General features: G+C 39.2%; 1 protein-coding gene across 3 annotated transcripts in view; it reads left to right on the top strand.

Moving 5' to 3' along the window:
- Window positions 1-21,650, top strand: part of arfip1 (ADP-ribosylation factor interacting protein 1 (arfaptin 1)) — a 52,290-nt gene extending 30,640 nt beyond the window's left edge. For 2 of the 3 annotated variants that reach the window (XM_061913238.1, XM_061913257.1), the window contains 7 exons: window positions 1,763-1,871; window positions 2,317-2,418; window positions 11,788-11,900; window positions 12,014-12,235; window positions 12,307-12,464; window positions 15,322-15,496; window positions 15,601-21,650. In XM_061913238.1, the coding sequence (XP_061769222.1) occupies window positions 1,763-1,871; window positions 2,317-2,418; window positions 11,788-11,900; window positions 12,014-12,235; window positions 12,307-12,464; window positions 15,322-15,496; window positions 15,601-15,756 (1,035 nt within the window). In that variant the 3' untranslated portion in view covers window positions 15,757-21,650. The remainder of the gene's footprint in view (window positions 1-1,762; window positions 1,872-2,316; window positions 2,419-11,787; window positions 11,901-12,013; window positions 12,236-12,306; window positions 12,465-15,321; window positions 15,497-15,600) is intronic. The other variant, XM_061913248.1, reaches the window with a different exon arrangement.
- The last annotated feature ends 989 nt before the right edge of the window (window positions 21,651-22,639 follow it).

Genomic DNA, 22,639 nt, shown 5'->3' on the forward strand with positions numbered 1-22,639 from the left:
CCTAAATAGCATGTTAGCATCGATTAGCTCGCAGTCATGCAGTGACCAAACATGTCTGATTAGCACTCCACATAAGTCAATAACATCAACAAAACTCACCTTTGTGCATTCACGCACAACATTAAAAAAGTCTGGTGGACAAAATGTCGGAGAACGCTATACATTGTAAAGAAACTACGGTGAGTTCAAGGGCCGCCAAAATTAGTAGGAGAAAACTGCGATCGCCAAATACTCGAGTCAGTGAAGCATGTTTAATATAAACAGTGTGCTTTATTACAATTAGGGAGGTATGTGTCATGTTTGTCCTCCTACAGAAACCATATTAAAACAAAAAATATGTTTTTTTCCCCTCATCTTTTTTCATTTTTCAAACATTTTTGATGCGGCTCTAGAGCCGAGGTGGTATTATGTGCTCACAAATGCTACCTAGTGGTTGTCTGAGCACACTGCAGCTCGTCCTTCCTGCAGGATTCTTGCAGGAATGAGGCAAAAATACAACTTTGCTTACTGTATATACATTTACTTCCTATTTAACATGTATTTGGGTATTCATTTAACCTTTATTTATCCAGGGAGAGACAAAAACACACTTTCTTTTGCAATGCTAATCTATTAAAGAGGCGGTATTTACATGTTAGAGATGTTGAAGTTTGATGATAAGCTTTCATTTACCAATAAAAATGAGTGCTACTGATCGCTCTCAACAGATCACCAATACTCTTAACGTGCAGGATAAATGTGTTGGAACATAAAGGAATGTTTAGGATGGGCGAACACTGGTGTTTTCTTTCTGTAAAATAAATGAGGGCAGCACGGTGGAACAGGGGTTAGTGCATGTGCCTCACTAAACGAAGGCACATGCACTCCGAGTAGTCCTGGGTTCAATCCCGGGGTATGGATCTTTCTGTGTGGAATTATCATGTTCTCCCCGTGACTGCGTGGGTTTCCTCCGGGTACTCCGGCTTCCGCCAACCTCCAAAGACATGCACCTGGGGATAAGTTGATTGGCACTAAACTAAACACTAGATTATCCTTAGTGTGTGAATGTGAGTGTGAATGTTGTCTGTCTATCTGTGTTGGCCCTGGGATGAGGTGGCGACTTGTCCAGGGTGTACGCCGCCTTCCGCCCAAATGCAGCTGAGATAGGCTCCCGCACCCCCCGCGACCTCAAAATGGTAAATGGTTGTACTTGTATAGCGCTTTTTCTACTCCTTTTTAAAGGAGCCCGAAGCGCTTTGACAGTATTTCCACATTTACCCACTGATGGAGGGAGCTGCCATGCAAGGCGCTAACCAGGATCCCATCAGGAGCAAGGGTGAAATGTCTTGCCCAAGGACACAACGGACGTGACTAGGATGGTAGAACGTGGGGATTGAACCGGTAACCCTCAGATTGCCGGCACGGCCACTCTCCCAACTTCGCCACGCCGACAAGCGGTAGAAAAATGGATGGATTGATAGATTACAGTTATTAGAATGAACTAAAACAGTACAGAGTATGTGCTTTTACTGCCATTTATTGTCTGCTTTGCTAGCATAAAACGAGCAAAACATCAATACAAAAACATTTTTAAATCCTGTGCTTTTTTAATTTACAAAAACATTAAATTGCATTGAAAGAAGAAGAATAAGCCTCAAAATATTGCAACTTTTGCTGCAACTTTCTAAAGGTTGCAGCAATCACAAAATCAGCTGCATTTTCTGTTATTATTTTACTAGATTTATTACAAGACTGTAACTATTACCATGATTTATTTTTGTAGGACTCTTACTCCGGGGATCTGGGAGTCGCAGATTTTCCAGAGTCTTTCGTGCCCTCCAGCAACTTTGCTTCAACGTCAGAAGGCATTGTTGAATCAGTACCACACAAAGGTAAAATACTTTTTTTTTTTTAAATCACTCAATTAATATTGTCAAGGAAGACATTTTTTAGGTCGCTTAGACCGTATGAAGTAAAAAAAAAGTCCATAGTCTGCTTTGTTTTAATTTCTAAAGGCGGACGTCATTTGAATTTAATGAGCCTCCTCTCATCTTTACTCCGTTGTCCTCCTCTGCTTTTCATCCTCCTCATCATCCTTGTGCCGGCTGTTAGAAATGCAAATAACAATCCCTCTGCGGAGAGGTGAGACGGCGTTGCCATGGCTGTTTTCCATGTTATCGTCAGTGACCGAAGTCGCTATTGTCTCGCAAAGCAGCGCCTTCCTCACGAGGAGAAAACATACGTCTGTGTGTGGGGGAGGGGGTTATCAGCGTCTTTCAGGAGTGACCCAAAGCGCTCCTGAACTTTTGATGAATGTTAATTCTGACTATCTCCCAGGGTCAACAAGCCTCCCCGCGTCCCCCGTGACGCCTGTACCTCCCAGCTCGGCTGTTGCTGGCCGCCTGGCGCGCTCTTCCAGCGAAAGTCAGGCGGAGACAGGTACCCACGGCAACGGACCAAGACCAGATAAAGGCCCACTTAACACCTACTACCTTACTTCCCTTGGGTTTCTTGCCCCTTCTATTTCTCGCTACAGGCTGGGCTTTATTCCAAATCAAAGCTTTTACCTTCGCTAGAAAAAAGCGCTGTATGAATATAATTCACTTCACTTTTTTCCCCTCAACCTAATGGCTCGCGATCCCTTGCACAAGACTGGGCTTGTTGAAGTAGTTTTCTGCTCTGCAATGGCTAATGATCAGCATTTACCTCTTGGCGTAATTTCCCTCGATAGACGCCGTAACTTTAGCGAACCTTGGGGAGGCAACCTTCAAACCTATTTGGTGATGGTGGCTTGCTTGCATCCTATTTGTCCTTGCCTAAGTGAGCTCTGAAACTGACAAAATGTACCGTATTTTTCGGATTATAAGTCGCTCTGGAGTTTACGTCGCACCGGCCGAAAATGCAAAATAAAGAAGGAAAAAAACATATATATGTCACACTGGAGTATAGGTCGCATTTTTGGGGGAAATGTATTTGATAAAATCCAACCGCAAGAATAGACATTTGAAAGGCCATTTAAAATAATGAATAGTGAACAACAGGCTGAATAAGTGTACGTTATATCAGTGGTCCCCAACCACCGGGCCGTGGCCCGGTACCGAGCCGTAGAATAATTTTTTATTAATTTTTATCAAAAAAAACAAAAACTATTTTTTTTTAATTAAATCAACATAAAAAACACTATATACACTTACAATTAGTGCACAAACCACAAAAACCTCCCTTTTTCATGACAAAAACGTCCCTTTTTCATGACAAAGAAAAAAAAAAAATATGTATATATATATATTTTTTTTTTATTAAATCAACATAAAAACACACAATATACACTTACAATTAGTGCACCAACCACAAAAACCTCCCTTTTTCATGACAAGGAAAAAAAATATATATGTATATATTTTTTTTTTTATTAAATCAACATAAAAAACACAATATACACTTGCAATTAGTGCACCAACCACAAAAACCTCCCTTTTTCATGACAAAAACGTCCCTTTTTCTTGACAAGGAAAAAAATATATAAAAAATATATTTATTTTTTATTTTTTATTAAATCAACATAAAGAACACAATATACACTTACAATTAGTGCACCAACCAGAAAAACCTCCCTTTTTCATGACAAAAACGTCCCTTTTTCATGACAAGGAAAAAAAAATATTAAAAATATATTTATTTTTTATTTTTTATTAAATCAACATAAAGAACACAATATACACTTACATTTAGTGCACCAACCACAAAAACCTCCCTTTTTCATGACAAAAACGTCCCTTTTTCATGACAAGGAAAAAAATATATATATATATATATTTTTTTTTTTATTAAATAAACATAAAAACACACAATATACACTTACAATTAGTGCACCAACCACAAAAACCTCCCTTTTTCATGACAAAAACGTCCCTTTTTCATGACAAGGAAAATTTTTTTATTAAATCAACATAAAAAACACAATATACACTTACAATTATTGTGCACCAACCACAAAAACCTCCCCTTTTCATGACAAAAATGTCCCTTTTTCATGACAAGGAAAAAAAATATTTTTATTTTTTATTAAATCAACATAAAAAACACAATATACACTTACAATTAGTGCACCAACCACAAAAACCTCCCTTTTTCATGACAAAAACGTCCCTTTTTCATGACAAAGACAAAAAAAAAAAAAAAAAAAAGGATTTCCTCCTCCCCCCCGGGCCGCAGGACAAATTATTAAGCGTTGACCGGTCCGCGGATACAAAAAGGTTGGGGACCACTGCGTTATATGACGCATAAATAACCAACTGAGAAGGTGCCTGGTATGTTAACGTAACGTATTATGGTAAGAGTCATTCAAATAACTATAACATATAGAACATGCTATATGTTTATTCAAGATTGTTTATTGTCATTTGCACAGTTAAACAGACAGTTTGCCGTAAAGTGAAAATCTTACTTTGCTAGTCCACCATTCAACAAGTCACACGGTACTTAGCTAAAAATGAAAAAAATGTATATACAAGGCACAGTAAGTAACATAACATTCTTGCACATTCTGATTGACAGTCAACAGTTTAAATATGGAGGTGACCTTGGTTCACAGCAGCAGTTAAAGTGTCTTTAGTGATCAAAGGTGAAAAGTGTCTACAGTGATGGTTCACAGTTGGGGGGTGGTCAAGGTAGCTGTCTTTTCTTCAAAAAGACAAAAGTAATCAGTCTGTCACTCCTAATCGATAAATCCCATGAAATCATATACGTCTAGTCTCTTACGCGAATGAGCTAAATAATATTATGTGATATTTTACGGTAATGTGTTAATAATTTCACACTTAAGTCGCTCCTGGGTATAAGTCGCACCCCTGGCCAAACTATGAAAAAAAAACTGCGACTTATAGTCCGAAAAATACGGTAATTATAATTCACTTCACTTTTTTCCCCTCAAACTAATGGCTCGCGATCCCTTGCACAAGACTAGGCTTGTTGAAGTAGTTTTCTGCTCTGCAATGGCTAATGATCAGCATTTACCTCTTGGCGTAATTTCCCTCGATAGACGCCGTAACTTTAGCGAACCTTGGGGAGGCAACCTTCAAACCTATTTGGTGCTGTTGGCTTGCTTGCATCCTATTTGTCCTTGCCTAAGTGTGCTCTGAAACTGACAAAATGTACCGTATTTTTCGGATTATAAGTCGCTCTGGAGTTTACGTCGCACCGGCCGAAAATGCAAAATAAAGAAGGAAAAAAACATATATGTATTAGATTAGATTAGATAGTACTTTAAGTTGAGCTCCTCCCGGATGGCAGAGCTTCTCACCCTATCTCTAAGGGAGAGCCCCGCCACCCGGCGGAGGAAACTCATTTCGGCCGCTTGTACCCGTGATCTTATCCTTTCGGTCATGACCCAAAGCTCATGACCATAGGTGAGGATGGGAACGTAGATCGACCGGTAAATTGAGAGCTTTGCCTTCCGGCTCAGCTCCTTCTTCACCACAACGGATCGATACAACGTCCGCATTACTGAAGACGCCGCACCGATCCGCCTGTCGATCTCACGATCCACTCTTCCCCCACTCGTGAACAAGACTCCTAGGTACTTGAACTCCTCCACTTGGGGCAGGGTCTCCTCCCCAACCCGGAGATGGCACTCCACCCTTTTCCGGGCGAGAACCTCCACATCGAGAGGAGCCAGATGAGGTGGTTCGGGCATCTGGTCAGGATGCCACCCGAACGCCTCCCTAGGGATGTGTTTAGGGCACGTCCAGCTGGTAGGAGGCCACGGGGAAGACCCAGGACACGTTGGAAAGACTATGTCTCCCGGCTGGCCTGGGAACGCCTCGGGATCCCCCGGGAAGAGCTAGACGAAGTGGCTGGAGATAGGGAAGTCTGGGCTTCCCTGCTTAGGCTGCTGCCCCCGCGACCCGACCTCGGATAAGCGGAAGATGATGGATGGATGGATGGATAGATAGTACTTTATTTATTACGTCAGGAGAGTTCCTTCAGGAAAATTAAAATTTTCAGCACAATCCCATTCAAGATCAGACAAACATTACAGGGAGACAGAACAGGATCGCTAACGGGTCTGCCGGCTTCCAGCGCCCCTTACAAAAAAGATGACATACAGGTAAACAAGGGGGGGTAATGGGAGAAAAAAATAGAAGATTAAAATAAAATAAATAAAAAAATCGGTCTTAGCCTGAGCCCTGGAGAGGGGGTGCAGACTGAGGCCAAGGGAAAAAAACAACTCATAGCCATAGTAAACATCCCTCTTACATGTGTGTAAGAGGGAAACATCAAACATCAAAGAACACAAAGGACATTAAAGCATCAGATACAACCAGACACTTCTACATACAGCTATGAATAAAAAGTAAAAGAAACAAATCCACTGTGGTGGCCTCTGCGGTGTTCCACGCCATCGTCCGCTGGGGTGGAGGGAGCAGGGCCAGAGACAGGAGCAGACCCAACAAAGCAACCAAGACAGCCGACTCCACTCTGGACCAGTGTCCAGTCCGCATGGATGAGCAAGGATACACTGGAGTATAGGTCGCATTTTTGGGGGAAGTTTATTTGATAAAATCCAACCGCAAGAATAGACATTTGAAAGGCCATTTAAAATAATGACTAGTGAACAACAGGCTGAATAAGTGTACGTTATATCAGTGGTCCCCAACCACCGGGCCGCGGCCCGGTACCGAGCCGTAGAATAATTTTTTATTAATTTTTATCAAAAAAAACAAAAACAATTTTTTTTTTAATTAAATCAACATAAAAAACACAATATACTCTTACAATTAGTGCACCAACCACAAAAACCTCCCTTTTTCATGACAAGGAAAAAAAAAATATATATATATATATATATATTTTTATTTATTAAATCAACATAAAAAACACAATAAAACCTCCCTTTTTCATGACAAAAACGTCCCTTTTTCATGACAAGGAAAAATATATATATATTTTTTTTATTTTTTATTAAATCAACATAAAGAACACAATATACACTTACAATTAGTGCACCAACCACAAAAACCTCCCTTTTTCATGACAAAAAAGTCCCTTTTTCATGACAAAGACAAAAAAAAAAAAAAAAAAGGATTTCCTCCTCCCCCCCGGGCCGCGGGACAAATTATTAAGCGTTGACCAGTCCGCGGATACAAAAAGGTTGGGGACCACTGCGTTATATGAGGCATAAATAACCAACTGAGAAGGTGCCTGGTATGTTAACGTAACGTATTATGGTAAGAGTCATTCAAATAACTATAACATATAAAACATGCTATATGTTTATTCAAGATTGTTTATCGTCATTTGCACAGTTAAACAGTTTGCCGTACAGTGAAAATCTTACTTTGCTAGTCCACCATTCAACAAGTCACACGGTACTTAGCTAAAAATGAAAAAAATGTATATACAAGGCACAGTAAGTAACATAACATTCTTGCACATTCTGATTGACAGTCAACAGTTTAAATATGGAGGTGACCTTGGTTCACAGCAGCAGTTAAAGTGTCTTTAGTGATCAAAGGTGAAAAGTGTCTACAGTGATGGTTCACAGTTGGGGGGTGGTCAAGGTAGCTGTCTTTTCTTCAAAAAGACAAAAGTAATCAGTCTGTCACTCCTAATCGATAAATCCCATGAAATCATATACGTCTAGTCTCTTACGTGAATGAGCTAAATAATATTATGTGATATTTTACGGTAATGTGTTAATAATTTCACACTTAAGTCGCTCCTGGGTATAAGTCGCACCCCTGGCCAAACTATGAAAAAAAAACTGCGACTTATAGTCCGAAAAATACGGTAATTATAATTCACTTCACTTTTTTCCCCTCAACCTAATGGCTTGCGATCCCTTGCACAAGACTGGGCTTGTTGAAGTAGTTTTCTGCTCTGCAATGGCTAATGATCAGCATTTACCTCTTGGTGTAATTTCCCTCGATAGACGCCGTAACTTTAGCGAACCTTGGGGAGGCAACCTTCAAACCTATTTGGTGCTGGTGGCTTGCTTGAAACCTATTTGTCCTTGCCTAAGTGAGCTCTGAAACTGACAAAATGTACCGTATTTTTCGGATTATAAGTCGCTCTGGAGTTTACGTCGCACCGGCCGAAAATGCAAAATAAAGAAGGAAAAAAACATATATATGTCACACTGGAGTATAGGTCGCATTTTTGGGGGAAATTTATTTGATAAAATCCAACCGCAAGAATAGACATTTTAAAGGCCATTTAAAATAAAGAATAGTGAACAACAGGCTGAATAAGTGTACGTTATATCAGTGGTCCCCAACCACCGGGCCGCGGCCCGGTACCGAGCCGTAGAAGAATTTTTTATTAATTTTTATCAAAAAAAACAAAAACAATTTTTTTTTTATCAAATCAACATAAAAAACACAATATACACTTACAATTAGTGCACCAACCACAAAAACCTCCCTTTTTCATGACAAAGACAAAAAAAAAAAAAAAAAAGGATTTCCTCCTCCCTCCTGGGCCACGGGACAAGTAATTAAGCGTTGACCGGGGGTGTACCCCGCCTTCCGCCCGATTGTAGCTGAGATAGGCGCCAGCGCCCCCCGCGACCCCGAAAGGGAATAAGCGGTAGTAAATGGATGGATGGATGGATGGATGGATTTCCTCCTCCCTCCTGGGCCACGGGACAAATTATTAAGCGTTGACCAGTCCGCGGATACAAAAAGGTTGGGGACCACTGCGTTATATGACGCATAAATAACCAACTGAGAAGGTGCCTGGTATGTTAACGTAACGTATTATGGTAAGAGTCATTCAAATAACTATAACATATAAAACATGCTATATGTTTATTCAAGATTGTTTATTGTCATTTGCACAGTTAAACAGACAGTTTGCCGTACAGTGAAAATCTTACTTTGCTAGTCCACCATTCAACAAGTCACACGGTACTTAGCTAAAAATGAAAAAAATGTATATACAAGGCACAGTAAGTAACATAACATTCTTGCACATTCTGATTGACAGTCAACAGTTTAAATATGGAGGTGACCTTGGTTCACAGCAGCAGTTAAAGTGTCTTTAGTGATCAAAGGTGAAAAGTGTCTACAGTGATGGTTCACAGTTGGGGGGTGGTCAAGGTAGCTGTCTTTTCTTCAAAAAGACAAAAGTAATCAGTCTGTCACTCCTAATCGATAAATCCCATGAAATCATATACGTCTAGTCTCTTACGTGAATGAGCTAAATAATATTATGTGATATTTTACGGTAATGTGTTAATAATTTCACACTTAAGTCGCTCCTGGGTATAAGTCGCACCCCTGGCCAAACTATGAAAAAAAACTGCGACTTATAGTCCAAAAAATACGGTAAATATAATTCACTTCACTTTTTTCCCCTCAACCTAATGGCTTGCGATCCCTTGCACAAGACTAGGCTTGTTGAAGTAGTTTTCTGCTCTGCAATGGCTAATGATCAGCATTTACCTCTTGGTGTAATTTCCCTCGATAGACGCAGTAACTTTAGCGAACCTTGGGGAGGCAACCTTCAAACCTATTTGGTGCTGTTGGCTTGCTTGCAACCTATTTGTCCTTGCCTAAGTGAGCTCTGAAACTGACAAAATGTACCGTATTTTTCGGATTATAAGTCGCTCTGGAGTTTACGTCGCACCGGCCGAAAATGCAAAATAAAGAAGGAAAAAAACATATATATGTCACACTGGAGTATAGGTCGCATTTTTGGGGGAAATTTATTTGATAAAATCCAACCGCAAGAATAGACATTTTAAAGGCCATTTAAAATAAAGAATAGTGAACAACAGGCTGAATAAGTGTACGTTATATCAGTGGTCCCCAACCACCGGGCCGCGGCCCGGTACCGAGCCGTAGAAGAATTTTTTATTAATTTTTATCAAAAAAAACAAAAACAATTTTTTTTTTATTAAATCAACATAAAAAACACAATATACACTTACAATTAGTGCACCAACCACAAAAACCTCCCCTTTTCATGACAAAAACGTCACTTTTTCATGACAAGGGGGAAAAAAAAAAAAATTTTTTTTTTTTATTAAATCAACATAAAAAACACAATATACACTTACAATTAGTGCACCAACCACAAAAACCTCCCTTTTTCATGACAAGGAAAAAAAATATATATATATATTTTTTTTATTTATTAAATCAACATAAAAAACACAATATACACTTACAATTTGTGCACCAACCACAAAAACCTCCCTTTTTCATGACAAAGACAAAAAAAAAAAAAAAAAAAAGGATTTCCTCCTCCCTCCTGGGCCATGGGACAAGTAATTAAGCGTTGACCGGGGGTGTACCCCGCCTTCCGCCCGATTGTAGCTGAGATAGGCGCCAGCGCCCCCCGCGACCCCGAAAGGGAATAAGCGGTAGTAAATGGATGGATGGATGGATGGATGGATTTCCTCCTCCCTCCTGGGCCACGGGACAAATTATTAAGCGTTGACCAGACCGCGGATACAAAAAGGTTGGGGACCACTGCGTTATATGACGCATAAATAACCAACTGAGAAGGTGCCTGGTATGTTAACGTAACGTATTATGGTAAGAGTCATTCAAATAACTATAACATATAAAACATGCTATATGTTTATTCAAGATTGTTTATTGTCATTTGCACAGTTAAACAGACAGTTTGCCGTACAGTGAAAATCTTACTTTGCTAGTCCACCATTCAACAAGTCACACGGTACTTAGCTAAAAATGAAAAAAATGTATATACAAGGCACAGTAAGTAACATAACATTCTTGCACATTCTGATTGACAGTCAACAGTTTAAATATGGAGGTGACCTTGGTTCACAGCAGCAGTTAAAGTTTCTTTAGTGATCAAAGGTGAAAAGTGTCTACAGTGATGGTTCACAGTTGGGGGGTGGTCAAGGTAGCTGTCTTTTCTTCAAAAAGACAAAAGTAATCAGTCTGTCACTCCTAATCGATAAATCCCATGAAATCATATACGTCTAGTCTCTTACGTGAATGAGCTAAATAATATTATGTGATATTTTACGGTAATGTGTTAATAATTTCACACTTAAGTCGCTCCTGGGTATAAGTCGCACCCCTGGCCAAACTATGAAAAAAACTGCGACTTATAGTCCGAAAAATACGGTAAATATAATTCACTTCACTTTTTTCCCCACAACCTAATGGCTTGCGATCCCTTGCACAAGACTGGGCTTGTTGAAGTAGTTATCTGCTCGGCAATGGCTAATGATCAGCATTTACCTCTTGGCGTAATTTCCCTCGATAGACGCCGTAACTTTAGCGAACCTTGGGGAGGCAACCTTCAAACCTATTTGGTGCTGGTGGCTTGCTTGAAACCTATTTGTCTTTGCCAAAGTGAGCTCTGAAACTGACAAAATGTACCGTATTTTTCGGATTATAAGTCGCTCTAGATGGATAGCAAAAAGATTTCAGCATTTTTATGAAAAAATGTTTTTCTCACTGTTTCGGATTAGTAATAGAGAAGCTTTTCAGCACAGCAATCGTTGCTATTAGTAGTGTGTAGCATCACGGTACTTCTTGCTGGCTCCCAAGGAAAGTTACATAGAGCTTATCAGACGGAACGAGACGTACAGTAAATACATTTATGGCAGTTTTGGGAAGAGGGATTTTTTTTTTTTCCCCAGTCAGTTTCCGGGCTCTGTAATCTGTTATGGCTTTGATTGTGTGTGACTTTCACTACTACTGATCATTGTACTTCAATGCCTGTCTTGATTTAAATACTTTTTGTTCACCTGCGCCGTCTACCTGCCTAAATCTGTCTATAGATCACTCCCTAAGTAAATGATTTGTATTCATCTTCCAGGCCCTCCGGATATGCAGCCAACCAGTGGAGCTCTGGTCCTGTCAGATGACATGAAGAACCCAGCCATGGAGAAACTGGACCTCGTTCGGAAGTGGAGCATCAACACGTATAAAGTAAGACTACTGATACTGATTGATTGTTTTGTGCTTCTACGCGAGCTGCAGTTTCAGCTCCATTGTGTGCGTCTACGACCGCGCCAGTACTTATTTGGGAGAACCTCTTTCAGTGCACCAGGCAGATTCTGTCAGAGAAGCTGGGTCGGGGTTCAAAAACCGTGGATCTGGAGCTGGAGGCCCAGATCGAAGTCCTCCGCGATAACAAGAGGAAGTACCAGAACGTGATCAAGCTCGCGCAGACTCTGGCCACTCAGCTGTCGCAGGTCATGCAGACACAGAGGCAGCTCGGCGACGCTTTTGCCGACCTAAGTCTCAAGACACCAGAACTTCACGTAAGTGTGCTCTTTGAACTAATTGGTGAGGTAATACTCAGTCATTTTTTATTTTTTTTTTTATAATTCAGGAAGAGTTTGGGTACAACGCTGACACTCAAAAGCTTTTGTCCAAAAACGGGGATACTTTGCTGGGCGCCATCAACTTCTTCATCTCCAGTGTGAACACACTCGTGGAAAAAACCATCGAGGACACCATGATCAACATCAAACAATACGAAATTGCAAGGTAACGCAGACTGTTATTGCATGTCCAGTTTATTTTGTAACCGTGTGTAATGTTTCCGTCCTTAAGCAATATACCGTATTTTTCGGACTATAAGTCGCAGTTATTTTTCATAGTTTGGGGTGAGACATATACTCCGGAGCGACTTATGTGTGAAAGTCCTTTGAACGCAGATTTCTTGCCGGGACATATGGTACAATACAATCGGCAAGATAGGATGGAGCTAGACCGTGTAGTATTTTATACGTAAGTAGTAAAACCTTAAAGTCACATCTTAAGAGCACAGGAAGCCAGTGCAGGTGAGCCAGTACAGGCGTAATGTGATCAAACTTTCTTGTTCTTTTCAAAAGTCTAGCAGCCGCATTTTGTACCAACTGTAATCTTTTAATGCTGGACATGGGGAGACCCGAAAATAATACGTTACAGTAGTCGAGACGAAACAAATGCATGGATAATGATCTCCGTGTCATTAGTGGACAAAATGGAGCGAATTTTAGCGATATTATGGAGATGAAAGAAGGCCGTTTTAGTAACGCTTTTAATGTGTGACTCAAAGGAGAGAGTTGGGTTACGGATAATACCCAGATTCTTTACAGTGTCGCCTTGTTTAATTATTTGGTTGTCAAATGTTAAAGTTGTATTATTAAATAGAGGTCCGTGTCTAGCAGGACCGATAATCAGCATTTCCGTTTTTGTGGCGTTGAGTTGCAAAAAGTTAGCAGACATCCATTGTTTAATTTCATTAAGACACGCCTCCAGCTGACTACAGTCCGGCGTGTTGGTCAGCTCTAGGTGCAAGTTAAACACTCGAACATAACATCTGCTTAGTGAGAAGAATTGTCTTATTAGACAGAAAATAAGCAAATATCAGCCTTATTTGAGATATTTAATCTTACTTAGATTTCATTTTTTGCAGTGATAGTGAGCCACAGATGATAAGATGCTGCTCAGTTGTTGATTTAAGTAGTCTGAATGTCATTAAAACAGTTAGCTCCATCTTTTGACACTTTTTTGCACTCCCGTCCTTGCACGCTACACCGCTACAACAAAGATGACGGGGAGAAGACGCTGTCGAAAGTGAGCCACGTAAATAAGACCGCCCACAAAATGGCGCATCCTAAAGCGACTGTCAGAAAGCGACTTGAATTTGGTCTTTAAAACATAATTTATGCAACATTTTGACCAAATTTCCATCAGTACATGTTATGTAGACCACAAGGAAGTGTTTTACATTTAGAAAAAAATCCTAATATGACCTGAATAGACCCGCTCATCGGCAGTGCGCCTTGTAATCCGGTGCGCCCTATGGTCCAGAACAGTGGTTCTCAAATGAGGGTGCGCGTACCCCTGGGTGTACTTGAAGGTATGCCAAGGGGTACATAAGATTTTTTTTTTTTAATATTGTAAAAATAGCAACAATTCAAAAATCCTTTATAAATATATTTATTGAATAATACTTCAACAAAATATGAATGCAAGTTCATAAACTGTGAAAAGAAATGCAACAATGCAATATTCAGTGTTGACAGCTAGATTTTTTGTGGACATGTTCCACAAATATTGATCAAGATTTCTTTTTTTGCGAAGAAATGTTTAGAATTAAGTTCATGAATCCAGATGGATCTCTATTACAATCCCCAAAGTGTTGATTCTCACACCGGGAAATATCTTGGAGGATCCTTTGCTTCTTATTGTTGTAAATATTAGCATTTCTGGACCTCAAATCAGACAACAGTTGTACAGAGTTTTGGACAACTGGTTGTCCTGGCCGACTGGTTAAGGCGATGGACTAGAAATCCATCGGGGTTTTCCTGCGCATGTTTAAATTCTGCTGTCAAAAAGTCCTCCCAGTCAGTAACTGTTTATCTCGAGAAAACGTTTTTAGAGACTATTGCGGTGAATGGTGGATTGGTAATACTCAATCAGTAAGGATTTACCCATCCATCCATTTTATACTGCTTGTCCCTCCCGTGGTTGTGGGGGAAGGGGGTTGGGGGTTATATGGCTGTAGCCCAGTGGTTCTAAAATGGGGATACGCGTACCCCTGGGGGTACTTGAAGGTATGCCAAGGGGTCCGTGAGATTTAAAAAAAAAATATTCTAAAAATAGCAACAATTCAAAAATCCTTTTATAAATATATTTATTGAATAATACTTCAACAACATATGAATGTCAGTTCATAAACTGTGAAAAGAAATGCAACAATGCAATATTCAGTGTTGACAGCTAGATTTTTGTGGACATGTTCCATAAATATTGATGTTAAAGATTAGTTTTTTTGTGAAGAAATGTTTAGAATTAAGTTCATGAATCCAGATGGATCTCTATCACAATCCCCAAAGTGGTGATTACTTCTATGTGTAGACTTTTATTTATAATAGAATCACTTGTTTATATTTTTCAACAAGTTTTTAGTTATTTGTATATCTTTTTGTCCAAATAGTTCAAGAAAGACCACTGAAAATGAGCAATATTTTGCACTGTTATACAATTTAATGAATCAGAAACTGATGACATGGTGCTGTATTTTACGTCTTTATCTTTTTTTTTTTTTTACCAAAAATGCTTTGCTCTGATTAGGGGGTACTTGAATTAAAAAAAATGTTCACAGGGGTACATCACTGAAAAAAGGTTGAGAACCACTGGTCCGGAAAATACGCGATATCAGTCGATCTCCTATGCCGTTAGAGTAAAAGTTGCATAATTAATGAGATATTACCATGTTCTCTTGAATTTAGCTATCAGTGGCATTGAAACTGCAGGAGGACAAATAATATCTCATGTTAAAAATTGTGAACTGATGAGATTGTCGTCGGGGTTCGTAAGGTAAATTTCAAGTTTTTCTGCAAACTCCCGCCAGGGTGGAGTACGACGCGTACCGCACGGATTTAGAAGAGCTCAATCTGGGCCCCCGCGACACCACCAGCATGTCCAAGATAGAGCAGTCGCAGCAGATGTTCCAGATCTACCGCGAGAAGTACGAGAAGATGCGAAACGACGTCTGCGTCAAGCTGAAGTTCCTAGAAGAGAACAAGGTCGGTGGAGAAAGGACTCGTTTTGTCCCCGCTCTCCGTTCAAGCGTCGGCTTATCAGATCCGACCGTTTTTGTTGTTGTTGTTTTTTGTTTTATCTCCCTCAGGTGAAGGTCTTGCACAACCAGCTGATCCTGTTCCACAACGCCATCGCCGCCTACTACTCTGGCAACCAGCAGCAGCTGGAAAAAACACTCCAGCAGTTCCACATCAAGTTGAAAATGCCCGGTGGGGACCAGCCATCTTGGCTCGAAGGACACTAAGACGACACATTTTGTCAAACTATTACTGAAACTGCAGGGACCAACGTTCGCATTTGTGAATCTTTCTAAGGAAGATTTTCCCGTGGGGGGGAAGAGCGAAAACAGAGCTCGAATCAATTTCACTAGTATACAATCTTGGGAATTGCACTTTGATCTTGTTTGACAAATCTGTTGAACGGCAGCAAATTGCCTCATCAAATGCCTTTTTATGATCCAGCGTATGAATGTCATCGCCCGGCAAGGCGTACCAGTTGAGACAATTCTTAACATTCCACACCATTCTTCTACAACCTGACCTCTCTCGGCCCTCACGGTAATGAATTGGAAAGCGGTCAGTTAGATTCACGGTCCTTTGTTGCAGTAAACCACTCATGTTTAGTTTTATCGCTAAAACAACAATCTTTGTATACAAACAAAATATATATTTTGAGAGCAACACTAAATAGGCCCTAGTGTGTGAATGTGAGTGGGAATGTTGTCTGTCTATCTGTGTTTGCCCTGAGATGAGGTAGCGACTTGTCCAGGGTGTACCCCGCCTTCTGCCCGAATGCAGCTGAGATAGGCCCCAGCACGACCCCAAAAGGGACAAGCGGTAGGAAATGGATTGGATGGAGATACAGTACAGGCCAAAAGTTTGGACACGCTTTCTCATTCAATGCACGTTTTCTTTATTTTCATGACTATTGTAGATTGTAACTGAAGGCATCAAAACTATGAACGAACACATGTGGAGTTATGTACTTAACAAAAAAAAAAGGTGAAAAAACTGAACACATGTTTTTTTATATTCTAGTTTCTTCAAAATAGCCACCCTTGCACTGTTTACTGCTTTGCACACTCTTGGCATTCTCTCGAGTAGTCTTCAAGCACACCTGTGTAACCCTAACCCCAACTCTATATCTATAAATATATATATATATATATATATACACATACACAAACACACACATATACAGTACAGGCCCAAAATTTGGACACGTCTTCTCATTCAATGCACGTTTTCTTTATTTTCATGACTATTTACATTGTAGATTGTCACTGAAGGCATCAAAACTATGAATGCACACACATGGAGTTATGTACTTAACAAAAAAAGGTGAAAAAACTGAAAACATGTTTTTTATATACTAGTTTCTTCAAATTAGCCACCCTTTTGCTCTGATTACTGCTTTGCACACTCTTGGCATTCTCTCGATGAGCTCAAGCACACCTTTTGAAGGGAAAACCATTTCAGGTGAGTACCTCTTGAAGCTCATCGAGAGAATGCCAAGAGTGTGCAAAGCAGTGATGAGAGCAAAGGGTGGCTATTTTGAAGAAACTTGAATATAAAACATTGTGACAGACTTCTCAAGCCGTCGTGTGGGTTCCAAGGACCGTCAAGGAAGGACATAGCTGCGGCACGTTTAGACTTCTTTATCCGTCAATAAAGACTGCTTTTCAGCTGATCCATCTGCCGCTCGCTTGCCTTTCTGCTTCGCGCGTCGTCGCACTCTGTCTCTCTCTCTCAACGTCAGCTTCCCTCTTGTCTCCTTCTCTCTCCGCCTCTCTCCCTGACGTTCAGGGCTGTTGCCCTTTTAGAAGAATAGAATAGAATGGACTTTATTGTCATTATATTTGCATATAACGAGATTAAAAACTCCAATTTAAGGTGCGGTAGTGGGAACAAATATGGGGTGAAATAAATAACACAAGGAAAAAACTAACAATTGAAATAAACAGACTACTATCCAATATAAATAATGAACAATCCTGTACAATATACAAAACACTATAGAAATACAATATACAGAACAAGACAAGAGTACGTCAGTGTCGGACGTATTGTACTCGAAGGGTAGTATTGCACAGTAGGGTATTAGGGCATGATATTCTATAGGGGTGAATTATTATTATAAGTTATATTATAAGTTTATACAGTGCGAGAGGATTACTCAATTGTCCCCAAGTGCGCGATATACAGGTGTGCCCCGCCTCGCCGCTAGCTCGCCGTCCACGCCTCCTTGCCGCCATCTTGGGCCTGGCTACGGCGTGTCCTGCCTCGCTGTTGGACTGCCGGCCACGCCTCCTCGCCGCCATCTTGGGCCGGGCTCCTGCGTGTCCTGCCTCGCTGTCGGACTGCCGGCCACGCCTCCTCGCCGCCATCTTGGGCCGGGCTACGGCGTGGCCTGCCTCGCTGTCGGACTGCCGGCCACGCCTCCTCGCCGCCATCTTGGGCCGGGCTACGGCGTGGCCTGCCTCGCTGTCGGACTGCCGGCTCCGCCTCTCCACAAGCATATTTTCAGTTATTTAAACTTTTTTTTTGTTAAGTACATAACTCCACATGTGTTCATTCATCGTTTTGATGCCTTAAGTGACAATCTACAGTGTAAATAGTCATGAAAGAAAAAAGAATTCAAAAATTATTTTTTTACTCAATTTGACTAATGTCCTTAGAATCCTGAGATAATGTGAAAAAAGCGATAAAAATATATTCCAACATAATTCCTAATCCAAATGTGCAAAATGTCTAAAAATGCCTGTGATATTGAATCCATGTAAGTTGTACTAGGAACAGTTGTTTTTCTATGGTTTGCAAATACAAAAATTTGGTTTTATTCAGTATGACTGTGTACTGTAACACTCAATATGACAGTTATTTTTAAACATAACTGCTAAACCATACATGAACAATGGCTAATAATGCCTGAAATAATGCATCTTTGGGAGTTTTACTCGAAATGTATGCTTTTTTAAATCTTGCAAATGCAAAAAGTAGTTTTTTTACTCAATTTGACAGTAACGTACTTAGAATCTTGAGATAATGCGAAAAAAGCAATACAAATATATTCCAACGTAATTCCTAATCCAAATGTGCAAAATGTCTAAAAATGCCTGTGATATTGAATCCATGTAAGTTTTACTAGGAACAGTTGTTTTTCTGTGGTTTGCAAATACAAAAATTTGGTTTTATTCAGTATGACTGTGTACTGTAACACTCAATATGAAAGTTTTTTTAAACATAACTGCTAAACCACACATGAACAATGGCTAATAATGCCTGAAATAATGCATCTTTGGGAGTTTTACTCGAAACATATGCTTTTTTAAATCTTGCAAATGCAAAAAGTAGTTTTTTTACTCAATTTGACAGTAACGTACTTAAAATCTTGAGATAATGCGAAAAAAGCAATACAAATATATTCCAACATAATTCCTAATCCAAATGTGCAAAATGTCTAAAAATGCCTGTGATATTGAATCCATGTAAGTTTTACTAGGAACAGTTGTTTTTCTATGGTTTGCAAATACAAAAATTTGGTTTTATTCAGTATGACTGTGTACTGTAACACTCAATATGACAGTTTTTTCAAACATAACTGCTAAACCACACATGAACAATGGCTAATAATGCCTGAAATAATGCATCTTTGGGAGTTTTACTCGAAACATATGCTTTTTTAAATCTTGCAAATGCAAAAAGTACTTTTTTTACTTAATTTGACAGTAACGTCCTTAGAATCTTGAGATAATGCGAAAAAGCAATAAAAATATATTCCAACATAATTCCTAATCCAAATGTGCAAAATGTCTAAAAATGCCTGTGATATTGAATCCATGTGAGTTTTACTAGAAACAGTGGTTTTTCAATGGTTTGCAAATACAAAATTTAGATTTTACTCAATATGACTGTGTACTGTAACACTCAATATGACAGTTATTTAAACATAACTGCTAAACCACACGTGAACAATGGCTAATAATGCCTGAAATAATGCATCTTTGGGAGTTTTACTCGAAACATATGCTTTTTTAAATCTTGCAAATGCAAAAAGTAGTTTTTTTACTCAATTTGACAGTAACGTACTTAGAATCTTGAGATAATGCGAAAAAAGCAATACAAAAATATTCCAACATAATTCCTAATCCAAATGTGCAAAATGTCTAAAAACGCCTGTGATATTGAATCCATGTAAGTTTTACTAGGAACAGTTGTTTTTCTATGGTTTGCAAATACAAAAATTTGGTTTTATTCAGTATGACTGTGTACTGTAACACTCAATATGACAGTTTTTTCAAACATAACTGCTAAACCACACATGAACAATGGCTAATAATGCCTGAAATAATGCATCTTTGGGAGTTTTACTCGAAACATATGCTTTTTTAAATCTTGCAAATGCAAAAAGTACTTTTTTTACTTAATTTGACAGTAACGTCCTTAGAATCTTGAGATAATGCGAAAAAGCAATAAAAATATATTCCAACATAATTCCTAATCCAAATGTGCAAAATGTCTAAAAATGCCTGTGATATTGAATCCATGTGAGTTTTACTAGAAACAGTGGTTTTTCAATGGTTTGCAAATACAAAATTTAGATTTTACTCAATATGACTGTGTACTGTAACACTCAATATGACAGTTATTTAAACATAACTGCTAAACCACACGTGAACAATGGCTAATAATGCCTGAAATAATGCATCTTTGGGAGTTTTACTCGAAACATATGCTTTTTTAAATCTTGCAAATGCAAAAAGTAGTTTTTTTACTCAATTTGACAGTAACGTACTTAGAATCTTGAGATAATGCGAAAAAAGCAATACAAAAATATTCCAACATAATTCCTAATCCAAATGTGCAAAATGTCTAAAAACGCCTGTGATATTGAATCCATGTGAGTTTTACTAGAAACAGTTGTTTTTCTATGGTTTGCAAATACAAAAATTTGGTTTTATTCAGTATGACTGTGTACTGTAACACTCAATATGACAGTTTTTTAAACATAACTGCTAAACCACACATGAACAATGGCTAATAATGCCTGAAATAATGCATCTTTAAGAGTTTTACTCGAAAAATATGCTTTTTTAAATCTTACAAATGCAAAAAGTAGTTTTTTTACTCAATTTGACAGTAACGTACTTAGAATCTTGAGATAATGCGAAAAAGCAATAAAAATATATTCCAACATAATTCCTAATCCAAATGTGCAAAATGTCTAAAAATGGCTGTGATATTGAATCCATGTAAGTTTTACTAGGAACAGTTGTTTTTCTATGGTTTGCAAATACAAAATTTAGATTTTACTCAGTATGACTGTGTACTGTAACACTCAATATGACAGTTTTTTTTAAACATAACTGCTAAACCACACATGAACAATGGCTAATAATGCATCTTCGGGAGTTTTACTCGAAACATATGCTTTTTTAAATCTTGCAAATTCAAAAAGTAGTTTTTTTTACTCAATTTGACAGTAACGTACTTAGAATCTTGAGATAATGCGAAAAAAGCAATACAAATATATTCCAACATAATTCCTAATCCAAACGTGCTAAATGTCTAAAAATGCCTGCGATATTGAATCAATGTGAGTTTTACTAGAAACAGTTTTGATAGAACGTGAAGGTGTGTCCAAACTTTCGGCCTCTACTGTACATACGACAAGGCTACCAGTTAGCCTAGAAAAGGAAATCCCCTGAATAACGTGGCATCGCTCCTAAAAACTCGCCAATCTGCGCATTTTCTTTGTCCGAATATCAAGCCCGCTGCCTTTTTTGATTACAGCTTTTTCGCTAGGCTAAGCTATGGGCAGCAAATTTTGCTGCTGTGTAATATTCCAATTAAGGGTTCAGTAAATGCAAATAGGACAGTTTTTTTTCTCCAAATACTAGGTTATATCCCAGTTAGTGTAGCGTACCACAGAGACCATAAACAAGGAAATTACAAATATAACTGTTAACATCTCCTTTCAGCACACCTGTAACTAATCACTGAATGCATTTTCTTTATAGTTTATTTGGTAAGTATGCATGCACGAATGCAAAGCTAGCTTTCTTATTTAATTGCAGCCGCCATGCTATGCTACGCTAACATCGTAACACTCCTACATTGTAATAAACGGACCAAACAACAGACGTTTGCTTCTCCCAAATGGCCAGTTTTTGTCGTCGTTCAATACGGGGTGAACCCTACGATCAGTTGGTATCGAGAAGGTAGAACACTCCAACTGCAAAGCAAATTCCGTGATTAACCGCCGGCTAATAATCAGTACAGGCCAAAAGTTCGGACAGACCTTCTCATTCAATGGGGTTTCTCTATTTTCATGACTATTTACATTGTAGATTGTCACTGAAGGCATCAAAACTATGAATGAACACATGTGGAGTTATGTACTTAACATGTTTTATACTCGATTTTCTTCAAAATCGCCAACCTTTGCTTTGATTACTGTTTTGCACACTCTTGGCATTCTCTCGATGGGCTTCAAGAGGTAGTCACCTGTAATGGTTTTCACCTCTTGGGGCGGTATAGCTCGGTTGGGAGAGTGGCCAGCAACTTGAGGGTTCCAGGTTCGATTCCCGCTTCCGCCATCCTTGTCACTGCCGTTGTGTCCTTGGGCAAGACACTTTACCCACCTGCTCCCAGTGCCACCCACACTGGTTTAAATGTAACTTAGATATTGGGTTTCACTATGTAAAGTGCTTTGAGTCACTAGAGAAAAGCGCTATATAAATATACTTCACTTCACCTCACAGGGGTGCTTGAAGCTCATCGAGAGTGTGCAGAGGAGTAATCAGAGCAAAGGGTGGCTATTTTGAAGAAACTAGAATATATAAGTGAAGTGATGTCAAGTGAACTATATTTATATAGCGCTTTTCTCTAGTGAGTTTACATAGTGAAACCCAATATCTAAGTTACATTTAAACCAGTGTGGGTGGCACTGGGAGCAGGTGGGTAAAGCGTCTTGCCTAAGGACACAACTGCAGTGACTAGGATGGCTGAAGTGGGGATCGAACCTGGAACCCACAAGTTGCTGGCACGGCCACTCTACCAACTGAGCTATACCGCAACATGTTTTCAGTTTTTTTTTTTTTTTGTTAAGTACGTAACTCCACATGT

The sequence above is a fragment of the Nerophis ophidion genome, linkage group LG01 (genome assembly GCF_033978795.1).
Source record: "Nerophis ophidion isolate RoL-2023_Sa linkage group LG01, RoL_Noph_v1.0, whole genome shotgun sequence".
NCBI lineage: Eukaryota > Metazoa > Chordata > Actinopteri > Syngnathiformes > Syngnathidae > Nerophis > Nerophis ophidion.